Source organism: Canis lupus, chromosome 2, assembly GCF_003254725.2.
Source record: "Canis lupus dingo isolate Sandy chromosome 2, ASM325472v2, whole genome shotgun sequence".
Classification (NCBI taxonomy): Eukaryota; Metazoa; Chordata; class Mammalia; order Carnivora; family Canidae; genus Canis; species Canis lupus.
The window spans coordinates 67,012,028-67,027,311 of NC_064244.1; the positions used below are offsets into that span (position 1 = coordinate 67,012,028).

Below are 15,284 nucleotides of genomic sequence, written 5' to 3' on the forward strand. Positions count from 1 at the left end.
TGCCAGGTGCCCATTAACCAAGAAACGGATCAGGATATGACCATGCCTGACACAACCTACACCCTGGCCCACTCAGGCACAGGGAGGGTCTTAGGGAAATGAGGGACTTCCACTGTATAATACCCACTGAGACATATATAGATGCTTACTATGCGCCCGGTACTGCATTTTCCTTTTCACGTATAACATCTGTACTCTCCACAGTGCCACTCTGAGACAGGTGCCCAGTGAGGAAACAGGCTCGTTGGGAGTAGAAGGGGGGTGTTGTCACAGTAGACGTGGGCCAAGCCAAAGTTTGAGTCCAGGGTTGTTTGGCTCCTACCTTACCTCCCCCAGACCTGTTGGTGCCAGACCCATGAGCACTTGCCTGGGACCCACAAACAGATGGGGAGGCCTCATAGTAGGTAGGACAGGAACTGGGGCCTCCAAACTAGAATGCAGGGTTCCTGGACTTGTGGCTCATGAGAGTCATGAGATTCCCTCTCCAGCCCCCAGCCATTCTTGAGACTGGGGAGTGAAGGGAGGTCCAAGGGACAGCAGCACTTGCCTTCCACTTACTTCTCCCAGGCAGCAGACAAGGAATTTTGAACACCAAGACCCACCAGGAACCTCTTGCTGGTGAAGCCACCGGGTTCACTTGTGAGCTCCCTGCCCTTCCAGCAAAGGTAGGAATCTAGCTGCTGAGGTCCTGGCTCTCCAACCTCATGGGCCTCTCAGGCAGACCCCTCAGAAGTGAGGGAGCCTGAGTTTGGAGGCCAAGCCAGCCAGGTCAACCTGAGCAAGGAGTTGGCAGGGGGGCATCATCCAGGAAGGAGCTGTCGGCAGGAAGATCCATTGGCAGTGCAAATAGGCTGCTGAGGAGATAGTGAGCTCCCTGTCACTGCAGGCATCCCAGATCAGGAGGTGCTGGTGCCCCCTGCTTAGGCAATTCAAAATAAACAGTGACTGAGCCCTGCATCATTGTCATCATCATTGTCTTTGTCAGAGCCACCACTGATTGGATATCCTTCGCGTAGGCACTTAAAATACGACTGCCACTACTGCTAATAAAAATAGCAGCCCCTACATATTCAGCCCTTGTGTGGTTGCTCTTCCGCTGACTCCTCATAGGGACCTAAGAGGCGGGCGCTATTGTTAGGCCCGTTTACAGATGAGGAAACCAAGGCTCAGAAAGGTCAGTGACTTGGGGCAGCCCGGGTGGCTCAGCGGTTTGGCGCCACCTTCAGTCGGGGGCCTGATCCTGGAAACCTGGGATCGAGTCTGGTGTCGGGCTCCCTGCATGGAGCCTGCTTCTCCCTCTGCCTGTGTCTCTGCTTCTCTCTCTGTGTCTCTCATGAATGAATAAAAAATCTAAAAAAAAAAAAAATGTCAGTGATTCATGCACGGGCAGGGACAGCAAGACCTATGTTGTGCTTGGCTGCTGAGTTTGTGGTCCGCCGACCCCACAGCTGGCCTTCTGGGCAAAGCAGGACACCCTCCCCTGGGTCAGGGCTCCCAGGTCCTGGAGCCAGTTCCTATTCTGGGCAACATTGGCTTCACTATGGCCAATGAGGCGCCCTCTGCTGGCCATTCCTGGCTCTGCAGAACCATGTTCTCTCAGGCCAGGGGAGGCCCTCTAGGCCCTGGGATGTGAGGCGTGGGCAGGCCCTGGGGCCTTGGATCCTCATTTCAGATGGGGGTACCTGAGGTCACCCAGCTGGTTAAGGTTGAGCTAAGGTTGGAGTCTAAGGGCCGTCTGATTGCCAGGCTCTTGTCCTTCTGCCCTCCCTGGTGAGCAAGAGGTTTTACTCCAGCTGCCTCCACTTCCTACTGTAGCCCCCTCCACATCTGGGCCCTGAAAACAGGGCTTCTGGCCCTCCTACCCTCGAGGGACCTTGGGGAACCGCAGTTTGTAGCTGAGAACGTCTCCCAAAGCAAAATGGGCCCCGGGGTTTGAGGCAATTTGAGGCATTGCCTGGCTGTGTGGGGTTGGGCAAGATTCTTAACCTCTCTGGGTCCTGTCAGATAGAAGTTAGTTCCTTTGTAGATTCTGAAGAACTGAAGAAATTTGAGGAGGTCTCTTTTGCCCAGTCAGGAAGCCTTGGCTCGCCCCTTACAGCACACCAGCTAACATTACCCCACCCAGCCATTCCCTACCACATCACTCCATCTTTTTCGTACCCCCTGGGAGTCCCTGATGGGATTTTATTTAGTCATTAGCTCACTGTTTATCTCCTGGCTCCCCCACTGGAATGTGAGATCCACGAGGGCGGAAATCTTACCAGCTTGGTCACGGCTGTGTCCCTGGAATCTAGCTGAGGACCTGGTACTTGTAGGTGTTCCTACATATTTGTTGCATGAATAGAGCCCTCCCTAGCCCAACTTCTGCAGCTTGCAACAGTCTGTCAAATCCAGGGCTGTTTTCCCTGCTCCCATCATTACAGCCCAGAGCTTGTAGCAACCTCCGCCCCCCCCCCCCCTCCGCACCCTTCCCTGCCAGCCTCCTCTGTCTCCCCTGCATCCCCACAACATGAACACTATGCTCTCCGGGGCTTCAGGGCCAAAGATTCCTTTTTCCCTCTGCCCCTTTACCCTCATTTGACTAATTGCCACCTGACTCTCAAGTACTAGTTAACCTCAGGCATCACCTCCTTCCAGGGGGCCTCCCTGTTTTCCTTTTAAATTAATGCTCCCTTCTGACCTCTTTAGATCCTTCTGGTACAGAGGGTCATGTTCTCTCTGCATTTTAAGCATGCCGCTTTCCTCTACCACTGGAGCTCTTCAAGGGCTAGGATCGATCTGGTTCTTCACTGTGTCTTCAGCACCCAGGCCCAGGCTGCCCTGGCACAAGCACTCGGGAAACAGAGAGCTGGGCTAGCATCATCACTGCTGTGATGGGGGCTTTGGGGACTAGACAGGTCAGACCAGGGTTTCCCACGGCAAGCCACTTCCTCACTTGGAGCCTCAGTTCCATCTGTAAAATGAGTATAACAATCTTGACTTCTCAGGGTTGTGAGGATTCAAAAGAAGCTTCTGTCATATATGTAATGTGCTAGCATGTGGAAAATATCGGGTGAGTGGTAGGTTCCTTCCCTGGTGTGGTCTTGGGGTTAGCAACTGCCTCTGCAAGCAGCAAGCCCCCTTATGCCCTCCAGGAGAGGAAAATGAATGTCCTTCAGTGGACCCTGGCCAGGATCCCTACTCTAAGGATCCTAGAGGTGAGGGGAGGAGGGAGGCAGACTGGATCAACCTCCATAATTCACCGGCTGTATGATCCAGGGCAGGTTCTCACACCATTCTGAGCCTCCGCTTCTGGATCTGGAACAGGAGCTAAGAACACATTCCATCCAGCCTGAGACTCAGAATAACATGGACAAAAAGTTAACCTCTTGGTAGGTGCTTGATTATTTATATACCCAAAGCAATCTCCTGCCCTTCTGATTTTTCCTGTGATTTTGGGGGTATATACGTATCTAGGGAACTCCCTAGACAGGGTCATGACCATTCTAGGCTGTGAAGAGGAGCTTTCCCATTCTAAATGGTTACCTGGGTGGTCTGGCTTGGGCACCTGCAGCCTGAATTAGGTACTAGGACTCTGGGCAGCTCTGGACTCTGGAGGATCCAAGTGCTCAGGACTAGCCAGCCCCCTGGGAGATGCCTGTGGAGTCCTCCCCGAATGGAGTCCAGCGCTGCCTGGGAAGACGGAGGCCCATCACTCATGCATTCGTTCATTCTTCTAAGGCTGTATTTCCAGAATGTTGCACGGAGCCTGGTACATAATTGGTGCTCAATAGATATATGTTGCAAGAGAGAATTTATTCCATAAATTCAACACACATTTATTGAGTGCCTACTGCTTGTAGCCCTGTGCTAAGAGATGGTGTACAGATGGTGCCCATACAGTAACTGGTCCTGAGAGCCCCCTCCCAAGATCACCAGGGGGCTCTAAATCCTCCCAACTTTTCCTGTCTCCTACCCAGCTTCCCCTGAATGCCAGACTCCAGGCATCGAGGCTTTTCCCGGAACGGTGGTAATGCCCAAGCACCCCATGCATCCTGGGGCCTGAGAGGGCTGCACCCCCACAGGCACGACTCTCTGAATCCTCCCTGTCTTTCACGCCCTCCTTCAACCACCTTCCCCCTCCCTCTCAAAGCCTTAGACACTGCCACCCCCCCTCCCGGTGCCCTACATCTACCCGGGGTTATACCGAGAGAGGCCAGCAGGTGGCGCCGAGACTCCCCCTTCCCCCGCGCTACACTGGACTCCAGAGCCCCCCGGACCCTCTCCCTTCTCTCTTTTTCGCCCTAACGGGGACAAGAGTGGACTCCGTGACCTCTAAGTGACCCCTCTCCTTCCTGCTGGCTCCCGCGTGAGGCCTAAGGAGCCTCCAGCTGCTCCTGCGAGCCCCGGGCTGTCTTTTCCTGCCTGCTGGGGTTGGGGGTCCCTAGGGGCCAAGCTGCAGCTGGTGGGGCGGGGCCGGGCGGGGTGGGGCCGAAGGCAGCTGCCGGGGAAGAGAGAGAGAGAGAGAGAGAGAAAGAAGAGAGAGAGAGGAGAGAGGTGCTTTGGTTCCTTGGCTCCTGCCCCAAACAGGTGGAGGTCCCAACTGAGCCTCCCCTCAGCACAGGTATGTGGCTGGGGAAGCCCGTGGGGCCGGGGGTTTCAGCTTGGCACGCAGAGCAGGCCTGGCGGTCCTGAGGGGCCAGTAAGAACCCCGGAGCCTCCTCTCACCCTGCCCTTTCCAAGGTGACCCACAGAAACTTTGGGGGTCAGTGCAAGAGTCCTGGGGTGGGCACCGGGAGGAGAGGGCCCACTGCTGCTCCCGATCGGGGAGCTCTTTCCATCTCTGACCTCAGTTTCTCAATCTCAAATGGTGGGCGTGGGAGATTTTGAAGACATTCTGGTGGGATAACTCTGCAAAGTGTCCCTTTTCAAAAAGGATTAGCCCCTTCCAGGAGCTTCTGGAAGACCAAAAAGGCCTCTAAGAGCCAAAGGAATGCCCCCTAATGGTAGAATTTCAGATGAGGGGGAGGGGCCCATTTGGAGATGCGAGGGCCCGGTCTGTGCTTCCCTCCTCAGCCTTGTTTCTCTGACTGGGACTCGGGCTGGAAAGTGCCCCAGGTCGGGGGGGGGGGGGGGGGGGCTTCCCTCGCTGCCTGCTGGCCCGGAGGTTCCCTGGTTAGGGAGACCGGGGCAGGTGCAGCTCTCTGCCTCTTCAAGGACAGAAAAGGGGTGAATTGGGCAGAAGAGGGGGCGAGACTGAGGTGGGCACAGCAGGAGGCATATGGGTGTGCCCAGGGTGGTGGGAAGGAGCCATCCGCGCCCTTTCTGAACCGCGGTTACTTGCCAAGTCCCCAAAGCCCCCTGCACTTTAGAGTCATTAGCTCCTTCCCGGCTCGCTGCACCGGCGGGACTAGAACGGTGGGGGAGGGGGCTGGAGCCACCCTTGGCTGTTGGGAAGATTGTTCCAGATTGTTCTCTGAGGAGCAAGCTGGCACACGCAGGTTCTAGGATCTCAGGGATGGTGGGGTGGGTGAGTTCACTCTGGGTGGGGACACAATCGAGTCAAGCACACGCGTGGGAGTCCGATCAGCCTGTGTTCAGATCCTGGCTCTGCCGCGAGTCGTGGGGCAAGTCAAGTGACCTCTCCGAGCTGCGGTCTCCCGTGCAAAACGGGGGGCCCGGAGCACCCCTTAAGGGGCCCCGTGAGAAGGAGGGGCAAGATGCAAGTCAAGCTCTTGGCAGTGTCTGGGACCTGGAAGGTGCGGGTTGTTACTCTCATGGAGACAAAAATGGAGGCCCAAAGGGGGGGAAGGGCTGGCCGGGGTCCCCGAGCTAAGTCTCCAGTGAGTCTGAGTGTCCTCCTCCCGGCCGGCCGCGGCAACACCGAGCACCTGCTGTATGCACCCCAGCACCTCCTCGGCGCTCTGGCCCCCACTCCCCGTCCCTGCGGTGACACTCCCCGCTGCTCACGTCCGTCCGGGCCGCCAAGGCCTCGGGTCCGGGCGGGGTGGGGGGGGGAGCCCCGGCCGAGGGCAGGCGGGCCAGCGCTGGGCGCCGGGGGACCCGCTGAGTGTCTCGGGGCGCCTTCCCCCCCCCCCCGGGAAGGGCAGCGCTGGGGGCCGGGGTGGGTGCGGGGGCGCGGGCGGCGCGCCGGCGAGCGCTGAGAGCCGGGGCGGCCCGAGGGCCGGGAGGGGCGGCTGCGGGGGCGCCCTCCGCCCTCACCCCGCCCCGCGCCTCTCCCCGCAGCGGGGGCGCCCCGCCCCCCGGGCGCCCGACGTGGACGCGGCCGCCGCCGCCGCCGCCGCCGCCGCCGCCGCCGCCGCCGCCGCCGCGCGGGAGTCGCTGTCCGCGGAGCCGACATGCAGGCGGCGCGGGGCGGCGCGGGGCGGCCGGGCCGCGGGCCGGAGCGCGAGCGCCAGCGGCCGCCGGGCGCCGGAGCCGCGTCCCCCTGCGCCGCCCCGGGCCGGCCGGCGGGAGGAGCCGCCATGCACCCCGGGCCGCCCCGCGCCGCGCTCCGCCTGTGGCTGGGCTGCGTCTGCCTCGCGCTGGTGCAGGCGGGTAAGGGGGCCCGGGCCGGGCGGGCGGGAGTCCTCGGGCCCCTTCCTGCCCCCCGTCCCCGGCCTCTTCCCCGCCTCCGGACCCCCAGGCCCCACCTCCGGCCCCGACCCCGGCCCCGCCGCCCCAGCCCTGGGTCTGGGGTCTTGTGGTCCGCAGGCCCCCCATCCCATTGCCCTGACCCCAGGCCTTTGCCTCAGGTACCCGAGCTGAGCTCCCTCCTCGGGCCCGGGGAGCAGCTGAGGACACCAGTCCCCCCACCTTGGGCCTCCCTCCCTGTCCCCAAAGCCCTGCAGGACAACTCTGCAGGTCGGAGCAGGATGGGGTCCCAGTCTGCGTGAGCATGTGTGAGGGGGATGGGAACTGGCACCCCCGGGTTCGGGGCGGGTGGGGTGGACCCCTGAGCCTGCTGCAGTCAGGGTCCGGCCTGCCCCGAGTGCCGGCCTCATCCTCACCCAGCCCAGCCTCTCCTGAGGCTCCGTATCTGTCCCTTTGGCTTCTGGCGCCTCACTCATCACTCCCTCTACCCATCCCTCTGTGGCTCAGTGCTTCTCTCCCTCCCTCCCTCCCTCTCCCCCGCCCCCCTGCTTCCTCTACGTCTGTCCCTGATAGCCCACTTGTCTGTTTTCTGGTTCTGTGTCTGCTGCCACCTGTCTGTGTCCCTCTGTCTCTCTCTGTCTCCAGGGATGGCTTTGTTGCCCCAGGCCCAGCCCCTGGGGCCTCGGGTCCACTCCTCTGTGGGGTGCAGGGTGCTGCTCAGGGCCAGGTCTTCCCCTTGCAGCACTCGCCCCCTGGGGTCGCAGACACAAGGCCCCTCTCCTGGAGCCCTTCTTCCTGCCCTCCACCATCTCTGTGCCTCACTCTCTCTCCTACTCCCTTCCCAACTGACCCGCTCTCATCTCCTTCCCACATGCAGAAGACACTACCTGCCCTATACTCATGGTTCCCCCACCCAGATCCTGCTCTGAGTGACCTCCCCCCTGCCTCCAGGGGCTGGCAGAATGTGGAGAACAGGCTCACAGAGACCCCTCCCCGTCTTCATCTGTCTGCCTCGCTACAGTATGGGGGTTCCTCTCTTGAACCTCACTCCCAACCCTTGATCCTCACTCCCAACCCAGGCCTCACCCTAGCCTGGCTCCTCTCCACCTCTGGGTCTTTCTCCTTCCCTCAAGGTCACTCACTTGACAGTGTGGTCTTGTAGAAAGAGCACTGGACTGGGAGTCCTTTTGACTGCTTTTCATCAGACTAACTTTCAGCTCTCGCAGCCCTGGCCACCGATGCCTCCCTTGTGCCTGCACCCCCCCCCCCAACCTCTTAACACCCTTCCATTAGATCTGGCCCCAGCCCAGGCCCATCTGTTTTAGCCTGGACCCCTAATAGGGCCAATGTGACCAGTGGGGGCTCCTCACCCTGGACACGCACAGCCCGGGGCCTCTCGGGCTATAGCTCTTCAATCACTAACGAACTGAGACCCGTGTGTCAGTGCCATCGGAGGCCTTGCGTTCTTCCTTCCCCCACCATGCGGCCTTCCCTAGGTTCCCACTTAGGAGACAGTGGGCCTGGGCCTCGCGGCAAGGGGTGCTGAGGCTCAGGTGCCTCCCCACCCCCAGACAGTCCCTCGGCCCCAGTGAATGTCACTGTCAGGCACCTCAAGGCCAACTCTGCAGTGGTGAGCTGGGACGTCCTGGAGGATGAGGTGGTCATCGGATTTGCCATATCTCAGCAGGTAGCCCTCGAGGGTCTGGGAGGGCAGGACACATCGGGATAGTAGCAGGGGATGCGGAGGGGGGTGTGCAGAAGTAGAAAGGGAAAAGGAGCAGAGAGCAAGAGAGACAGAGGCAGAAGAACTGCATATATGGCTTAGAATAGGGACCCCAGAGGGGAACGATCAGTGAGGAGGGCTCCCAGGCCTTTGACTGGAAACTGGGAATCAAAGACCTGGTTTGGATCTTACACAGACCTGAGTTTCGGGCGCGGTGCAAGACCTCACTGGGGAGACAGCCTCGGGCAACTCTTCCAAGCTCTCTGCACCCGCACTGTCTCCCTCTCTGTAACATGGAGTGGCAAGAGCCATAGCTGCCCATGGAGATGAGGGGTGCGTGGGGAAGCCTGTGTGTGTAAAGGCTTGAGCTAGCGGCCCGGTGAGCCCGGTCACCGCCAGAGAGGTGGGCAGGGCGGGGTCGGTGACAGGGCGCTGACTGCAGCGGGCCTGGGGTTTGCCTTGGCAGAAGAAGGATGTGCGGATGCTGCGCTTCATCCAGGAGGTGAACACCACCACCCGCTCGTGTGCCCTCTGGGACCTGGAAGAGGACACCGAGTACATTGTGCACGTGCAGGCCATCTCCATTCAGGGCCAGAGCCCCGCCAGCGAGCCAGTGCTCTTCAAGACCCCGCGCGAGGCTGAGAAGATGGCATCCAAGAACAAAGGCAGGCCGGGGCACTGTTAGCGGGGGTGGCGTGAGCTGTGGTCAGGGCCAGAGTAGGGGGTGGCTGGAGGAAAGCACCAGTGCCCCCAAGCCCCTGTTGTCTAGTAAAGCAGTGGCCAAGAGAGGCTGTCACCCTAGTCCCTGAGACAGTGGGCATATCAACTCTCAGCGTTGGGTCAAGCCATGTTGCTGCCGCCCCAAGTACCCATCGGCATGTTCTCGAATCTCTTTATTAGGTGTCTGGGTACTTATAGAGATAAACATTTAAGCTCATGGGCTGGCCCTGGAGGGGTGGCTGGGGATGAGAAGAGCCTCGGACCTAGTGTCTCCCTCCCTGCAGATGAGGTAACCATGAAGGAGATGGCAGGGAGCCAACAGCTGCGGACCGGCGAGGTGCTCATCATCGTCGTGGTCCTGTTCATGTGGGCCGGTGAGTGCCTCCAGGCCCCTCCTCGCTTGGCCTCTGGGCAGCGGAGGCCCCTGCCTGGGCCCCTTCTCTCCTGGAAGTGGAGACAGCTGAGAGATGGACCCATTCTCTAATTTACGTCTCACAAAGAATTTAGCCGATTGAGAGCTGCCTCGGATTATTTGAGCGCTTGCCCTTCATTCCCTCCGGAATAGTTTGGACACCTGGGCGGACTCGTACCTTCTGGCCATGGCTGCAGGAGCATGCCTCCTTCTGGGCTGCTGGGCCTCCAGGTGCTCCAGGCTTGGGATCCTCTTACGCTGCTCATCCTTCTAGCTCTGGTTCTGTGACCACCTCCATTAGGTCTCCCCCATCCATCCATGAGAAAGGTTGTTTTGCCTACTGCTCTCACAGTGTACTGCTCATCCCTCCCTTTAGCTCCTCCCAGCTGAGGTCATTGGGCCCATGGGGCTCCCTGTTCCCACTTGTCTGTGAGCTACCCTCTGATAAAGAACAAATTTCATCTCTGTACTCAACCAGCATTTTCTGAATGGCCATTCTGTTCCAGGTAATAGTACTATAGTCATGACTAAAGAGCCCTGGGCTTGCAAGGAACTGGGTCTAGGAGAAGCCAGGCCCATACTTAACTATAATTCAATGTGATAAGTGCCACGTATGGGGGCAGAGGAGAGGGAATTAATTCTAGAGCTAGGAGTAGAAATCAGGAAAAACACAGAGAGGAGGAAACATGGGGATTGAGCTTTGAAGGATGAATAGGAAGTCACCAGACAGCCAAAAAAGGAACAGTGTTCTGATGACAGCATGTATAAGAAACAAATTCAGGGGCACCTGGGTGGCTCAGTCAGTTAAGTGTCTGCCTTTGGCTCAGGTCATGATCTCAGGGTCCTGGGATCAAGCCCCACGTCGGGCTCCCTGCTCAGCCAAGAGTCTGCTTCTCCCTCCCCCTGCTCTTATGCTCTCTCTTCCTCTCAAATAAATAAAATAAGGAACAAATTCAGCACAGTCTGGTTCAGTGCAGCTATGACCCAAGAGAAGAAGTAGAAACGGGGACAGTCAAGGATGGTGAGGCTTTAAAGTAGGCTGGAGCCCATTTTGAGGGACCTGAACACCATGCCAGAGCTGTATTAGCATGGTGGTTGAGAGGGCAGGCTGTATTGGAGAAGCATTTGGAAAAAATGTTGTGTAGACACATCGAAAAACAGACACTTGTAAAAACAAAAGGCAGAAAAAACAAAGGATTGTACAAAAGAGGTTTATATAAGGTATGTTATCAGACTTGGTGCAGACAGTATCTACATAATCGTAACGATGTAAACATAGTGGACCAACCCAAGATTATGATGTGAGTCTGTCAGGGTGACGAGAAAGGAAGTAGGGGGGAGGTGTTACCCTGTACCTACGATAGAAAGTCAAAATAGAAAAAAAAAAAAAAAGAAAGTCAAAATCGTATCTAAAACAGATAGATCAAGAAATAGCACTATAAATAAAGCATAGAGGTAAAAATGGAGAAGACACCTACCAGAATTGGAGCTGGCTTCCATAATTGTATCTGACTTTCAAAAACTATTACACTCACATATTCTTTGTCTGCTAACAGTAAACATTTAGCAGAGCGTAGGCCCTGGCGTGCACGTCCCAGCTCTCCCAGCTCTCCCGCCTCAGGACCTTGAGTAGGTTCCTAGGCTCTCTGCATCAGTGTCCTCACTGGCAACCTGGAGGTGATAATGAGGACTCAGTGGCATGGGCATTGTCAGTGCACGGCATAGGGCCTGGCACACGCTCAGCAAACGTTACTGTTTCTATTTCCCCTAACTGGAAAGGAGAGCTGTAGGGGAGAGGGGAGATGGGATCAGATGGGCATCGTGGGAAGATCAGCCCAGCAGCAGCGAAGGAGACGGCTGGTGGGGGACAGGTGGACATGGGAACCAGAGGCAGGCCGTTGCAGTGGTGTAGGGGAGAGGCCATCTGGAGCTCAGTATCTAACAGGAGCTCGGCAGGTGCCAGTGGGAATGAAGCGGGCAGGCGGGACTCTGGCCTCTCACTGCTCTCCTCATCCTCCTCCCACCCCCCTAGGTGTCATTGCTCTCTTCTGCCGCCAGTATGACATTATCAAGGACAATGAACCCAATAACAACAAGGAGAAAACCAAGAGCGCATCAGAAAACAGCACCCCGGAGCACCAAGGGGGAGGTCTTCTCCGCAGCAAGGTGAGGGCACGTCTCGGGTCTGGGTGGGTGGCCCCGGGGCTGTAGCAGGGTCAGCTGAGGGCTGGACGGGCTGCAGCCCGGCAGAGCCAAGCTTGGCCTCTGCAGCCTGTGTGACACCAGGGACGCTGCAAATTGATTTTGGACCTTCTCCTCTTGCCGGGTGCCAGGGGCCAGTGTGGTTAACAGAATGCAGCGTGACTGGGGAGGGGAGAATTCTTGGTTGGTATGGGACAGCACAAAGAGGGGGTTCTGGGCTTATTTCTGTCCCTGCCGTGCTGTGTGACCTTGAGCAGGTGCTTCACCTCTTTCTACCTTCATTTCCTCTTCTGCAAAACAGATATGACAACCTTGTCAGTGCTTGCTCTGAGCAGCTCAGAAGAGACGGTAGAGAAGTGGGAGGATCTCATGGTTCTGACGATGATTATCCAACAAACAAACATCTGGCCCTCTCCACATTTCCTCCTCCCTCCATCTCCTCACACCCCCTGGCTTACTGTCCTCTCTCTTGGCTTCTCTCTTTCTGGGGCATTTTCCCGAAGCCTCTTAGTAATCCCCATCTCCAGAAGCACCTCGACAGTGTCAGTGGCCGGGGCCGCCCTCTGAGGCGGGTCTGCAGGATGTGAGAGAACCAGCCGGCTGGATGGCTCTGCTGGGGGGAACTGGGGGCCTGGCACCCAGTCTTGGCTGCTAAGTGAGTGAGGCCGAAGGCTGGGTCTGAGAAGGCAGAGAGATGAGACGTGCAGGCAGGGCCACTCCTTCCCTTCCACGCGGGACAAGAGCCGGGCTTTTAGGAGGCAGCCCTTCCTTCCTTTCTTCTCGTGCCCTCCCCCATCTCCAACCTTGCAAGAAGTCTATTCAATTAGCCCTGGCTGCTTCTCTCATTTTTTCCCTCCCAGTTTCCAAACAAGCCCTCGGTGAACATCATCGAAGCATGACTGCCTGTCTGCAGGGAGAAGGATTTCATTTTTCTTCTCTGCTGGTCCCCAGGTCCATGGGCACAGGGACAGGGACTGCGGTGGGGGAAGGCACAACTCTCCCTCTTCCCCATCCTAGTCTGGTGAAGGAGGCTGAACTACAAACCCAAATTCTGCAAAAAAAATAAGCCACAAAACTAAAAGGCCTGGCCCCATTCTGGAAAAGGCAAAGCTGCATGAGACACAGCCTTCTTTCTGCCTCCTTGCCTCTCCTGGACTGGCTTCCTCCCTGAGAAAATGCACAAAGTTCCTGGGAGATGACAAGCACCCAGACCGACTCCAGCTGTGTCTTTCAGACCGAGAGCCATCAGGGAAGCCATGGGGCAGGGTCATGGCTGCCAGCAAGCCTTTTTCTGGATCCAGCCATCAAGGACTTGTTTGTGGTGTGATGCACAACTTTGCGAGTGTGTAAGATGGTATGTCTTATCTCTCTGGAAAACGCAACTGAAGGGCTTCACTCCAGAGGGCAGAGGAATTCCCAGAGCTGATTGCCTGAGGCCTCTGTCTTCTTTGGCCCTCATCTGGACTGTAACATCCTCAGTTTGGAGTCTTAAGAAGACGAAGTGGGAAAGAGACCTGGAAGGTACTGGCCCCATTTCTTTCGGAAGAGGCTGTTGGAGTTGTAACAATGCCGGCTTACACAACTGAAAAGGTATGTCCACGTGGGCAGCTGAATCACCAACTCTGGAGTAGAAGCTGTTGGAAGGCAGGCCTGGGCCATTACCGTGGACAGTCAGAGCAGCCCTGGCCCCTGGGGTCTCCATATCTTGCCATCTCATCCAGGGTTCTGTGAAAGCTCCCCAGGGTCCTCATGTCCTTCCCTAGAGCCTGAGTGGTGTGAGGTGACAGGTCTCTCTCTCCACTGCCCCTTTCTGGTAAACAAAACAAAACAAAACAAAACAAAAAAAAAATGGTGCTTGATAAGGGAAGGCAGACTCTTCCCTAGGACTGACAAGTTACGGCTGCTGAATGCCTGCATGGGAAGAGATGGGCCTCTGCGTCTTCCGCTGGTGGCTAAGGATGGGCGTGTGGGAGGACTGCGCCTAGCACAAGCCTGGCACACAGTAGGCGCTCAGTGAACACCTGTTGAACTGAATGATGAGAGCAGTGGCCCCCAAGCCAGAGAGCTGAAAGCCATCACCCAATGACCGCCCCTTCCTTCCGGTCTACAAGAGCTCTCCTGGCTCGGTCAGCCACGACTCTGCTTCGCCCCGGTGTGACAGCACAGGGAGGGAGGAGAGACAGGGTGAAAGGCAGATGTCAGCAATACTAAGGGCTTCCTCATGGGAGGGCATGAGGCTCCACTCATTGTCTTGTGACTTCCATCCCTGCTGAATGGGGCTGCAAGGCCAAAGCTCCTTAGGGGAGAGGTCCTTACCTCTGATCCAGTTAGAGCAATAACCTCTTTTTAAATGGAAAATAAAAGACAAATGAAAAGGCACATCCTTGTCTTCTGGTAAATGCCCAAATGTTGCCCTCTTTTTCTGGCAATTGGCAGCAAGTCAGGATGTGTGGAGGAGGGAGTCAATTCTCTCTCTCCATTTTGGCCTGCAGCTTCTTAGGGACATGCCTGCCAGCCAAGCTGGAGTTGGAAGGGAAATCTCGAACAGATGGGGGTGCACGTGTAGGAGGAGAAAATAGCTCCTCCATCATCCTATTACTGAGGCCCCCAAATTCAAGCTTGGGCTGCCTCGCTGCACAGGTACACAGGCTGGTGCTCAGTTTTTAGAACGAAGGGTTTTCCCCTCTGGATGGGGCTGGGTGATTTCCCTGACCGAAGGAATGCAATTCTAGTTTCTCCCCAGGGTGGGGAGGGAAAGGAAGAGGAACTGCAGAAGCTGCTTGCTGCAGCCCAGTGTTCCCAGCATGCTGTCTGAGGCGGTTAAAGGAACATCATTAGGATCCCAACAGCAGGCTGAAGGGTGGAGTAATGATGTCATTAGCCAATGAGCAAACCAGTAAGTAAATGGTACACCTCGAACACTCCTGTCCAGAGCCAGCAAGAGGTTGGAGAGAAAAGGTCAGATGAGCAGGACTTAGGGTAGACTGTTCTGGAAGGTTCCAAGAGAAAAGCAAGTCTATTTTTTTTTTAAAGATTTTTATTTATTCATGAGAGACACACACAGAGACACAGGCAGAGACACAGGCAGAGGGAGAAGCAGGCTCCACGCAGGGAGCCTGATGTGGGACTCGATCCTGGGACTCCAGGATCACGCCCTGGGCTGAAGGCAGCACTAAACCGCTGAGCCACCCAGGGATCCCCAAGGAAAGCAAGTCTTAAAGGCTGGGTGGGAAAGTGGAAATCTGCCAGCACCCAGAACTCTAAACCCAAGAGAGGTACTTGCTGGGCCCTCTGTCTTGTGTGCCCATCTAGTGCCACCTGGTGGAGACACCCCTGAGTCAGCAGCAGTTACCTACAGATAGCCATATGGGGCCAGCAAGCACTGCTAATGGAAATTTAGCAGAACACTGATAGGTGTTCTGACAATTTCCACTGCTAATGGAAATTTAGCAGTGCCGGTAGCACATCAGCAGAGGGTTAAGGGGGACGGGAGACTAATGAACACTTCTGGTTTAGATAAACCCTATTCCCTTTAGTTACCTCCCTAAAACCCCAAGTTCTACAACTGAGTTTTTCTTGGACCAGCCATCGTATACAGTAGAACCCTATAACTGTGACTTGGAACAGGGGTGGGCAAGTTCTTGAGAGACTGAG

General features: G+C 56.8%; 1 protein-coding gene across 5 annotated transcripts; it reads left to right on the plus strand.

The window, feature by feature from the left end:
* Positions 1-6,418: 6,418 nt before the first annotated feature.
* On the plus strand, positions 6,419-14,009 carry FNDC5 (fibronectin type III domain containing 5). Of its 5 annotated transcripts, XM_035713227.2 has the most exons (7): positions 6,491-6,537; positions 6,735-6,843; positions 8,145-8,260; positions 8,763-8,961; positions 9,301-9,390; positions 11,461-11,594; positions 12,491-14,009. In XM_035713227.2, exons 4-7 carry the CDS (start codon positions 8,778-8,780, stop codon positions 12,527-12,529), a joined length of 447 nt encoding a protein of 148 aa, XP_035569120.1. In that variant the 5' UTR covers positions 6,491-6,537; positions 6,735-6,843; positions 8,145-8,260; positions 8,763-8,777; the 3' UTR covers positions 12,530-14,009. The 5 variants fall into 5 exon arrangements, with proteins under 5 accessions (XP_048960817.1, XP_025303025.2, XP_035569120.1 ...); XM_049104860.1 differs by lacking the exon at positions 6,735-6,843 and having other exon boundaries at positions 6,419-6,537; positions 11,932-14,009; XM_025447240.3 differs by lacking the exon at positions 6,735-6,843 and having other exon boundaries at positions 6,419-6,537.
* The last annotated feature ends 1,275 nt before the right edge of the window (positions 14,010-15,284 follow it).

Bases quoted from the DNA above. Each gene is read 5' to 3' on its own strand.
- FNDC5 (XM_025447240.3), top strand. From the start codon at position 6,465: ATGCACCCCGGGCCGCCCCGCGCCGCGCTCCGCCTGTGGCTGGGCTGC. The intron at 8,261-8,762 runs GTAGCCCTCGAG...TTGCCTTGGCAG, and splicing joins GATTTGCCATATCTCAGCAG to AAGAAGGATGTGCGGATGCT. The intron at 9,391-11,460 runs GTGAGTGCCTCC...CCACCCCCCTAG, and splicing joins GGTCCTGTTCATGTGGGCCG to GTGTCATTGCTCTCTTCTGC.